Source organism: Rhinoraja longicauda, chromosome 16 (genome assembly GCF_053455715.1).
Source record: "Rhinoraja longicauda isolate Sanriku21f chromosome 16, sRhiLon1.1, whole genome shotgun sequence".
Taxonomy (NCBI): domain Eukaryota; kingdom Metazoa; phylum Chordata; class Chondrichthyes; order Rajiformes; family Arhynchobatidae; genus Rhinoraja; species Rhinoraja longicauda.
In genome coordinates this window covers 12,720,923-12,733,297 of record NC_135968.1, presented here as the reverse complement: position 1 = coordinate 12,733,297, position 12,375 = coordinate 12,720,923, and the positions used below count along the sequence as shown (strand labels likewise).

The 12,375-nt window shown below is 42.8% G+C and overlaps 1 protein-coding gene across 1 annotated transcript in view; it reads right to left on the bottom strand.

The window, feature by feature from the left end:
* arid5b (AT-rich interaction domain 5B) overlaps positions 1-12,375 on the bottom strand; it is a 145,021-nt gene that overhangs the window by 30,720 nt on the left and 101,926 nt on the right. Inside the window, exons 7-8 of the mRNA XM_078413241.1 lie at positions 5,928-5,980; positions 1,723-1,820 (exon numbers count right to left, since the gene is read on the bottom strand). Of these exons, the coding sequence (XP_078269367.1) occupies positions 1,723-1,820; positions 5,928-5,980 (151 nt within the window). The remainder of the gene's footprint in view (positions 1-1,722; positions 1,821-5,927; positions 5,981-12,375) is intronic.

Genomic DNA, 12,375 nt, shown 5'->3' with positions numbered 1-12,375 from the left:
AAGAGCCTTAGCCAAGTAGCTGGTAATTTGTATTAAATTCTGACAGTGATGGATTGTTGCTGAATAAATTAAAGCTGACTAAGACATTTGCTTATAAAGTATCTGAGTTGATTTGAATTAAAACAAAGTAGAGGCAGGCTTGGACCAGTCAAAGCCCGAGGGACGTTAGTGAAATCATCAGCATTAAATTGTTTCTGCTTTGCTCAAAATAAAAGCTTCCATCCAGCATGAGGCTACATCACACGAAAGAAAAATCAAATGAATTTATTCTGCAGCAAATGCAAAATAATCCATGTGAAAATAAACACTGCCCTGTGCATGTCTGAAACAGAGCACAATTCATCCTGACAGTACACTGCTCCACTTAATCATTTTAAAGTGTTGTAGCAAAGCTTGAATCGGTAGTGTAAACATACTGTATTTAGTCATTGCTTTCCTGAGGAAAAAAAAAAGCCTCTAAATCAGGCCACTCCATCAGTATTGCCTAGGAGCTGCATGCTTTTGTGCTTCATGTCACTGCAGCTGACGCGCAAGAAACCCAATAATTAAATCTCTCTTGATGCAATCAAAAAAGAAAGCTAATGTGAATTCTGTCCGGTATCGAACGCCGAAGATGCACTCAGAATATACGTGCTGCATGAAGCTTTCATAGGAACAAAATGAAAAGAACTTTCAATTTGCTGTCAGGATTAACAACACTGTGCTATTCACCAGCGCTCCAGATCAATCGCATGTGATTAACTAGTTCAGGATCAATCAATGCAGCGAATTGCTTAGCCAGGATTAACCAGCAAAACACAACATTAACCAGTCTACAGATCAGTCAACAAAATTAACCAATACAATGGATAAGTGGAGACACAGGAGACTGCAGAAGCTGGAATATGGAGCAACCAACAACCAGCTGGGAGAACTCAGTGGTTTGATCAGCATCTGGGGGGGGGGGGGGGGAGGGGGGGAATAGACAAGCGACCTTTCGGGTCAGGATCCTTTACATGGATAGATCCTGAGGATCAACCAGCACCACTGATTATTCACCTGGTATTAACCAGTGCTGTTTACCACTGACTGAGATTAACCACCAGTGGAGGATCAATTGCCTGGGATTAACTATTCTGCGATCAAGTTGAGGTCTGAATTGATCATCTGGGATTGACACAACAAAGCAGGAGCAAGAGTAGGTCACCAGTCTCCTGCCATTAGTTCTGATCATAGTTGATCTAGACTGGCCTTAACGTCTCGACTGTGTCAGTTCCTATAACCCTCAATCTTTCACATATTTAGCCATCACCATCACCGCCAGCGCCAGAGAATTCCTGAGATTTATTTACCCTCCGAGAGTAGTAGGTTTTTATGCACCTCAATTTTCAATGACTGCCCCTTTATTTTGTGACCGGCCGCCTAGATCAATTCACCAAATGTACCTAATGCAGCAGATTCATACCGCTGATTAACTAGCGGAGACACAGGATACTGCAGATTTAAACCAGTGGGAATAAAGAATGACCAGTTACGACAGCAAGGATAATTCCCAGTGCGGATGTGAATTTTTTAACCAGTGATCTCATGATTAAAGCAAGCATCTAAGGCAACAAAGTGGAAATCCTTTCCAGTCTGTTGCTCAAGTATTTCTACAAATCCACAGTGACCCTGGTGCAGAACAACAGCTGAATAGAAAGACCTGCCCGCGCCTGTGTGCGTCTTTTACTCTCAGACTCTTACCTCTCGTAATGTCGGCGCGTACACGTGGCTGCACTGGTGCTTCCCGGATTGCCTCCTAATTCATCGTAGATCTGCTTCCACTGGCGACGTGCCGTTATCTGCCATGATCACAGGGAGAGACGGGGTTAGTCGATAGACTGACTACTGCCCTCCCCCTGCAGGCTGCATAACCTGACATGGGGAATTATCCCCCCCACCTCCCCCCCTTAATGCACAGTTGTCCCAGTTACATGGATGTTTAGCAAGATTTACGAGACAAAAAACCCGAGCTCCAGGTAAGCCAATCAGTCTGAACAAGGGTCCCCGACCCAAAACGTCACTTATACATGTTCTCCAAAGAAGCTGCCTGACTCTTGCACTTTGTGTCTTCATCTGTAAACCGATCAGATGTGTGGTAGAGACACAAGAGACTTCAGATGCCGGAATCTTGATCAAAACACAAGGTACAGGAAGAACTCAGCTGTGTAAGAAAATAACTGCAGATGCTGGTTCACATCGAAGGTAGACACAAAATGCTGGAGTAACTCAGCGGGTCAGGCTGCATCTCAGGAGAGAAGGAATGGGTGACGTTTCGGGTCGAGACCTTTCTTCAGACTGATGACACAAAATGCTGGAGTAACTCAGCGGGTCAGGCAGCATCTCAGGAGAGAAGGAATGGGTGACGTTTCGGGTCGAGACCTTTCTTCAGACTGATTAACTCAGTCTGAAGAAGGGTCTCGACCCGAAACGTCACCCATTCCTTCTCTCCTGAGATGCAGCCTGACCCGCTGAGTTACTCCAGCATTTTGTGTCTACCTTCGGAAGAACTCAGCTGGTCAGTCAGCATCTGTGGAGGAAATGGGACAGGCGATGTGTGCTGATCTATAATAATGTCCTGCTGGATGTTATGGAAGGCCCATCCTCCTATCCCCAAGCCAAGCCAACCCCACATCCTGCTCACCAGCAAACAGTATTCCTGTACAGGTCAGAAAGAAACCCAAAACTTCAAGCATCAGATGGAGAATCGTGCACACTAAAATTCAATTTATTCCACAGAATCATTTTAATTCCCAATTCATTCCAATCCTTGATTTTTTTTAATCCATTTTTCTCCCACTTCTCCTGCTCCACGCACTGCCCTAACATTAAAGGCAATATTTTCCTCAAATGCGTCCAGTGATGCTCAATCTATAAGCGACCACTAGAGGGTGGATGTGAGCAACTCAGACTCCCCCACCTAAGACGGTGATCTATTGATTCCCTACACCTGTGGCATCTAGTTAGTTACTCATCCCTTAGGTCCTTGATCGCTGGTACAAATCAAAGTGTATTAATCTGCTCCACATGACATTAAACATTATATTTTGGATGGAATATCTAACTGAATATTTTCAGCCATGCACCATAACAGGAAAATGCCTGACTTGTGTCAGTTTGACTGGAAATGGAAATTTCTAAACAAGGACAAACCAAAGGTTTCTGAAGAAGGGTCTAGTCCCGAAACGTCACCCATTCCTTCACTCCAGAGATGCTGCCTGTCTCGCCGAGTTACTCCAACTTTTTGTGTCGATCAAAGGTTTCTTTCTAAAGGATCGATTGGCGGAATGTCTCAATTTGGACTGTAAACTGTGGGACTGCACTTGCATAGCCGATATTAACTTTTGCCGAATTTTTCATTTGCACTGATTTGGGCATATTGAATATCGGAGGTCAGAGGTTGTGCCTGGGATAATTAGATTTTCCAGTTCAGCCCAGCTGCGAAGGTGATAAATGCTTCCTTTTACTCCTGAATGCGGCGAATATCTAGGTGAAATGGGTTTAGCCACGGCCTTAAATCCAATGTCAGAGCCTGCCCGAATAATCACCAGTAAAAGAGAGTTTCAAATCTCCACCGTAGGAGAAGAGCTCAATTTGCTTCACTTCAAAGTATCACCCCCTCAGTCAGCATTGGTGCAAGGCCACAATACTCTGATCCAGTGGTACACCTGCCGTTTGAACGCGGCGTGATTCACGTGCTAGCCTCGGTAATGCAAAGGCTGAGTAAAAGGATCCACAAGAACATATTGATTTTCTGTTCAGCGCCAGGATTCTGTTACAAGGCCCTCCTTTTATATTTCAATTTGCATCCCCTTGATTTGCAGTCATATTTCACAATGCCCATTCAATTTTACAAGGCGCAACTATTGTGCATGAGTTCCATATTCAGAAAGGCGTCACAAAGAGGAAACACAGCTTCACTGTAGCCTGATTTGCATAAAAGCCCTGTATGAGAACAGTGTATCATGTAGAGAAAATGGGCTTTTGCACAGTGCAATCGTCAATGGAATTTCATTACTAAAGGCTGTAATGGAAAACCTAGGCAACAGGGGTACTGTTATTATTAAAACAAACAAAAGGGTTTGTTTTCAGAAACAATGCTGCTTCTTGCATCCATTTGCTGGCAATTACATTTTCTACTTTCAGTAAATAATATTTATAACTTTCTATTATGAAGCGTGCTTTTATGCGTTGTTAGCAAACTGGTGGTTTATTAAACTGCATGAATACAGACATTATAAATTCTTGACTCTGAGCACAAAGCAAACATAATCTGCTTTGTTTACAATGCAGGAGCTAAACATTTCATATCTCTCTGCCTGGAGCTGAAATTGCTTAGATTGTGGCAGGCCATTCACGATCCGATTAATATTCTGTTAAGCGCAAGAGAAAAGGGATAGGGGAAGTAAATGGGAACGAATATGAGACTTCAGGAAATGGAACAAAGTGACAAGGAGTGGGTAGGAGAGGGAGTGGCAGAGGGAGCAGACAGTTAGAGAGGGTGTGACACAGATAGAGGAATGAGAATCAGTGGCAAGAGAAAGCATTACTGTGTCATGCCCAAAAATATATTGCTATGGAAATTTATAAACTCCTACATCTGACGTAAGCAGTGACTGGCTTTTATACTCAGCTGATATCACGGCTCATGATCTTTTATTAAAAAAATTCCCCTATTCTAAAGATTTTTTTTAAAAAATAGCTTTTCGAGATATCCATTACTGGAATCACAATATTATATTTCACTCAGAACCATTCAGTACCTGGAGAGATGACTGTAAAAGTAAAATTTGCATTTATGTTGACTTGTGATCTTTCACCAATTTTGGGGGCAGGGACTTTTAATGAAGGCAAATGTAATACCCAATCCAGCAAAGTCCCACAATAAAGGACAGCAATGTACTAAAATGCCATTCTAAATTTTGTGCTAGTATTTCTGGAATGGGACTCAAGCCGTTACTCTTTGAACTCAGTTGTGAGAGCTCCATTGATCGACACCCAACACGAGTGGACTGAGATAAGGAAAAACTTTTTCAGCCAGAGAGTTGTGAATCTGTGGAATTCTCTGCCACAGAAGGCAGTGGAGGCCAATTCACTGGATGTATTCAAGAGAGAGTTAGATTTAGCTCATAGGGTTAACGGAATCAAGGGATGTGGGGAGAAAACAGGAACAGGGCACTGATTCTGGATGATCAACCACTGGCTTGAGGGGCCGAATGGCCTACTCCTGCACCTATTTTCTATGAGTGTATTTAAAAGTCAATTTTACAGGCAGAATTAGCCTGCACAAATAGCTGGAAAGTTAGTACTTTAACAGTTGGTCTAAAAAAACTGTTAGTCATGCTATATATAGACTGCTTTAATCTCCTGTTGACTGACCAGACAAGCATACAATGTGGAAGCCATTGCTCAGTGTACTGATGGTTTTTAATATTCCATATTAGCTTGTCAAAAACAACTGACAATTGCTCTTTACAATTCTTTAACAACCATTACTGACTCACTTTTCAGCCATTAATACTTTCCCATATTACAAATGAACAGATGCCAAGTAAGCAGCCAAGTAAAAATTCCTTTCCACAGTCTTGGCTTGCCTTTATAATTGTCCCCTTTGAGAGGCAACATGGGAAAAAATTACAGAGCTCACTTCTTTCCTTGACAGAGGAGCTGTTACATGTGTTTTCCACTTATAGCTTTTTTACAATAAATCTGCTCCATTCTAAATCTGGATCTAATCTCTAGCCTCCACGCAAAAAAAAATAGGATTTATAAACACACTTGGAATGGTTTCAGCTGCGCTCAAGAACTTGTCATAGCCACTGTTTATTTATACAAACCGCTGAATGACAAGGCCGAAAGAAGCAAAAAGTTACAGACCGTGATCGGCAATGAAGCAATGCTGGACTTACCACTTCATATCCTCCTAGATTTTGGGCCGCTTGAAACATAGTCCAAAGGTTAACTGTTAAAAAAGAACAATAAGTGTAAGGATTATGGAAAGAAAAAGTAGGAACTGTTTGTATTCATGTACATGTTAGTATTAGCCTATTAATTTTTATATGTATATTAACTACATAATTATGAGGTATTAACTTTAAAGAGAGAAATTGGACCCATATCTACATATTTGTACATCGTGCATAAAAGCAGTTTTAAAAAAAAGAGAAAATAGCACGAAAACAGGCCCTTCGGCAACCGAGTCCACACCGACCAGCAATCCCCGCACATTAGCACTATCCTACACACTAGGGATTATTTACACTTATACCAAGCCAATTAACCTACAAACCTGTAAGGCTTTGGAGTGTGGGAGGAAACCGAAGATCTCGGAGAAAACTCACGCGGTCACGGGGAGAACGTATAAACTTCGTACGGACGGCACCCATAGTCGGGATCAAGCACAGGTCTCCGGTGCTGCAAGCGCTGTAAGGCAGCAACTCTACCGCCGCGCCATCGTGCCGCCCCGAGTTTTATTCAGAGGAGACTGCTCTACAGGTCACTTTTATGTGAAATCATACCCATGGGGATATCAGACTGGGCATTTCCTCAGGCATTTCTCAGCAGGCATTTGACTGGCATCTGCCTGGCACAGTAAAGTCACAAGCTCGTCTGCAGAGATTGGTCCCTCCGTGGACACCCGACAGCGTTTTACACTCAGAGACCGTACCAGGTGCACACCGCAGAGGGCATTGTAAATGAGACAGCAATTGACAGGGTGGCACTGTGACTCTGGTGCCTTGCATACAGCATCTGCCAGCCTTGGTTTTCAATGGTCAGCATGATGGGAAATGATTCTGCGCCACTTCCTTGACTGATCGCAGCCTCAATGTTCATATATCGTCAGCCCAGGCCTGGCGATGGACCGGGCCACTTAAGGCCAGTTTAACGCAGGGTCACATAGAAGGCACTCAGTGCTTTCCCTCATCTCCATGGCTACTCGCACTGCCACTGGACTATGGCTGCCATGGCCAGAGCTCTAAGCTCCAACTCGCCTCCCTGTGGTAGCCCCGAGTAGTGCACGCAACCTCCGGTTGGGCCCATGCAGACCCCACTGAAACACTGAAGATAAGACACAAAATGCCAGAGAAACTCAGCGGGTCAGGCAGCATCTCTAGAGAAAAGGCACGGGTGACGTTTTGGGTCGAGACCCTTCTTCAGACTCTGTTGCACCATTGTACCATTCTTCTGTACACCATTTGTGCCTCCTTGATCAATGCCTCAAATATTTCGGGCTACCCCAATCACCATTAGTGTTATCTGCAGCACACCCATTGCACACAAAGGGGAGGAGTTGCAATGAGGAGGCAACTGCACTTTACTTCGAAGCCTGTTACCATAGTTAGTTAATGAACAGCATTGACCGGATCAGCATTGCTCACGACTCTGACTTGGCATTCGACATAGGAAACACAACGAGCAGCCAAGTGAACAAACTGACCATTTGTACAGCATCCATCATAATCTTGGGACAATCCCAGTTGTTTTAAAGTCCTTATGAAATGCGGTTTCCATTGTACTGTACGAGGACAGGCAGTTAACTTGCACACTGCAAACTTGCACACACAGCAACAAGAGCAGATCACCCGTTTCAATGGTGTTGGTTGAGAAATAAATACAAGTCCGCTCCAGGTTGCAGCAGGATTTCTTTCCCGAGAACTGTTCATAACCCCAGCAATCTCCATGTTGGAATTGCAGCTGTACAGCAACATGAATAAATAAGAATGTAGGCCATCCAAGGTACCAATGTCATAGGGCAGCACGGTGGCGCAGTGGTCTTACAGCGCTTGTAGCGCCAGAGACCCGGGTTCGATCCCGAGGCTGTCTGTACAGTGTGTGTACGTTCTCCCCGTGACCGCGTGGGAAATCTTCGGTTTCCTCCCATAATCCAAAGACGTACAGGTTTGTAGGTTAATTGGCTTGGTATAAGTGTAAAACATTGTCCCTAGTGTGTGTAGGATAGTGTTAATGTGCAGAGATCACTGTTCGGTGTAGACTCAGTGGGCTGAAGGGCTTGTTTCCGCGCTGTATCTCCAAACTAAACTAAAGGGATATGTATCGCATACAGATCATGGAAAATCGTTTAACTTGGCTTCATGTTCACCATGGAGATTGTGGACCGAAGGGCCTACTCCTGTGCTGTTCTATGTTCTATTCATCCCCACCAAATGAAAATGAAAATCTGACATTCCGTTCATAAAGTGCAAGAAGACAATAGCTCCTGGCAACCAATAAATAATCTGCTCAACCACAATTTACTTTCCCAATGTGTACTGTTCAGAACCAAGGACATGGGTACCTTGTTAATGTTTCCTGGAGCCCACTGCAGAAGGCGCAAAGAGACATATTATCAGCCCATACACATAAAACTATGTATTCGTTCCGAGCACAATTGATAATAGTCAGCATGTGCCATACTGTCTTTTATCAAATTCAAAAGTAAATTGCATCTTGGAGGATACACATAAATATAGTTACCAGAAATCCAAACAAATATCAGTCAACTACAGGAGAAGGCAAACCAAGATAAGCCAGGTGATCAACTGGTAAGTAAATACTTGGGTTATCCCACTGTCACAACTAAAATCCCCTATTTTATTTTATAACCTTATAGTAAATCTCTTTTTTAAATCCTGCACCTCAAACATTCTCTGACACCTGCCTTCTTCAACTGCACTGTTAAAATATTCAAGTGTCAAATAATATTGGATTTGGCTTTAAAATGTGATCGTTTATCCACACTTGGTGATCATCCAATTCATGGCTACCTTAGGTTTTACAAGTAATCAGAGAGCAAAGAGGCTGTATCAAACCACAAAGAAGATGCTGTTCTACCTCTTTAACCAAATGTATGTCAAACATATATCTATTAGATCCAAGACCCAAAAGCCCAGTTAGGCTATGACCTCCTTTGTACAAAGCAATGATGTGTAATTGGGGAGTAGGAAGAGACAAAGGGGAGATCTTCAGGTTCACTGACTAGATAGTACAGAGAAGGTGGACACAAAATGCTGGAGTAACTCAGCGGGTCAGGCAGCATCTCTGGAGAGAAGGAATGGGTGACGTTCCGAGTCGAGACCCTACTTCAGACATCAGTCTGAAGAAGAGTCTTGACCCAAAACGTCACCCATTCCTTCTCTCCAGAGATGCTGCCTGACCCGCTGAGTTACTCCAGCATTTTGTGTCTACCTTCGATTTTAACCAGTATCTGCTGTTTTCTTTCCTATATAAATAGTACAGAGAGGTCTACTGGGGTTAACGTGCTGGCTACTTAGGGCGATGTTGGGCTGGAAATGTTGTGAGTGAACTATAGTAGATAAGGGGGAGCAGGGATAATACTAAATATATTGAAGCTTATGGGCAAGCCAAGAACAAAACAGGATAATTGTGTGTAGTTTCATTTTCAATGGCATTTTATTTTGTCACATGTACTGAGGTACAGTGAAATTCATTTTTGTATACAGTTCAAAACGTATCACTAAACATAAGCACTTAGATACATCTTAGATAAGCATCTCAGATACAGTTCAAGTGTGTAGAAGTCCAGGGGTCATTGTTGGTAATTCTGACCTGGGCTCTCAATGCTACGAATAAAGCACTAGCCAGACTGGGCATCTACCAGAGGCCTTTCAGCCTGGGACTGCCTGCTGAAGATGCATTCATTAGGACCATAAGTAGAAATAGGAGGTTAACATGGAGAGCTTATGGAGCGGGTGGAGGAGTAAGCGAGAGTTTTTGATGATTTAATGGCAATTTTGAAAGGAAGCAAATGACACCTCTCTGTATCCCTGGAGAGCCAGCAAGCACCAGGGCGTGTAAAGGAGAAATAGAGATAACTACAGATAATAATTTAAAGCCTTCAGCAGGCTCTACTTATCACAAAGCACTTGCATTATCGATTGTATTACGAGCTGTTAAATACAAAATAAAGGATGCATGTATAATTTTGGAGAACATCAAACAACTCTGAAGACATTAGTTACATTTAGATGGTTTTTATTGGACTTATGATCTTAAGTCTCACTTGAATCCCATTACGCAAGAGCTTCAGTATAGCCTGCAGTAGAACAAGATATGAATGCTCTCATTTTGTTGATGAGAACCCCCGAGGAGAATCACAGCAAGCTTTAAATGGTATGAGTTTCTCTGGTAATACCATTCAGAGGCTCCGCAGATCAAAGATAAAACAAATTGCACTTTACATCCTTAATTCTTTTTAAAAGAGGGAATTCAGGGGTGATCTCAAAATACCCATTTACACTAAAGTAATTTCCATTGCCAATTAGTCAGCAGAGTTACCAATCCATTTACACTGCAAGCTGAAACTATTTCAAATTCTTTGGAGAAGCGGTGGTGAAAGGTATGTTACTTATGGATGCTGTAGTGTGATGATTATGTTACTGGATTCATGATCCAAAGAAGAAAAGTTCAGATCCCACAAGGACAGCTTGAGAATTTGAATTCAGTTTTATAAAACTGAAAAATATCGAATTAAATCAAATTACCGAATTGAAATGACCCAAAAATGATTAAATACCAAAGGATGGACAATATCTATAAAGTGACAACCAAATCTCAATGTGGATTAAAAAAATAATTCTTCAGGGCACTTTTAGAAACATAGAAAATAGGTCCAGGAGTAGGCCATTCGGCCCTTCGAGCCAGCACCGCCATTCAATATGATCATGGCTGATCATCCAAAATCAGTACCCCGTTCCTGCTTTCTCCCCATATCCCTCGATTCCGTTTGCCCTAAGAGCTATATCTAACTCTCTCTTGAAAACATCCAGTGAATTGGCCTCCACTGCCTTCTGTGGCAGAGAATTCCACAGATTCACAACTCTCTGGGTGAAAAAGTTTTTCCTCATCTCAGTCCTAACTGGCCTACCACTTATTCTTAAACTGTGACCCCTGGTTCTGGACTTCCCCCAACATCGGGAACATTTTTCTCTTGGCTCCTTTCACCAGGCATGCAAGCAAACTTTGGTTGTGCCTCCCAAACCCTTCTTGCATCAGTAGGAACATGCAGGACTTCAACGGTGGAAATTGTGGATATTCAAAGAAGAGTTAGCAAGTTTTGGAATGGAAATTATAATTATTCTATAATTCTATAATTATTCTCTATATATATAAAACTATATATAACTCTATAATTATTCAAAGCTTTTATCAATGTGTTAAGTGGAGAAACCCAAGAGTAGGAAGGAACTGCAGATGCTGGTCTACACCAAAGATAGACACAAAGTGCTGGAGTAACTCAGCCGGACTCTGAGGCAGCATCTCTGGAGAGAAGGAATGGGTGACGTTTTGGGTCGAGGCCCTTCTTCAGGCACAGGCAGTGCATTCATTTGGAGGCAAGTGCCTTTGGGTCACAAGGCCAATTCAATCAAATGGCTGGGTGCAGAGTAGTCCAGCACAATGATTCTATTAATAGTTCTTTAGGGAACAAAGGGAATTATGGATGTCTTTCAAAAGGAACCGTAACTGCTGCAGCACACCTTGGCAACCCAACCACTCACAGCCACATTCGGATTAAACTGCAGCACAGATATCACTGAAGCAGAATTACTTATGTTGCTTCTTTGGAGTCGCAGAATGCCGGGGCAATACTACAGCCTGGCTCAGAGGCAACAAAGATGTAGCCTGAATCCCAAACAGAGGTAGCCAAGAGAAACCCATTCAACCTATCAGCACATTAGGTGATCCATTTCAATCTTGGTTCATACGTTTCAATTTGTCTCAGCCCGCCAAATGGAAAAAAAACCCCAAGCTATTTGATCATTCCAATTACACAGACTGGGTAGAATTTGACTGAATTGGAGAATCACACGACAATAAGAGCAAGTCAACTCTTTGAGCTTGACAGTAGGTTTAACGTTCAAGTAGGGAGGAATGCATCACCTGACTGAAATAGATAGGAATGTTTGCAATCCAAACCAAGTCCTCCCGTGTGTGTAACAGCTGTTAGTTTTGTTTAGTTTATTGTCACGTATACGGAGGTATCTTCATTAGTTTTTTCATCGCCTGCTATCCAGTCAGCGGAAAGGGTAACAGGACAACACTGGTAACAGGACAACCCCCCAGCCAAATTCAGCAATGACCACATGGAGACAGATAGCCTCTTTGCTTACTGAGATGAATACAATGGGCCATTAAGAGTCCACCTTTCCTTGGTCATCTCTGCTGGTCTTGCTTTGTTCTGGCCTTTTCCTACCTCCAGTTCCCTCCCCTCTACTTTCAGTCCAAAGAAGGGTCCCGAGCCGAAAAGTCATCCAACCTTTTTTCTGCAGAGATGCTGCCTGGCCCGCAGAGCATTTTGTGTCTAGGCCCTGAATATTTTTGTACTTGTTGAGCTGTGTA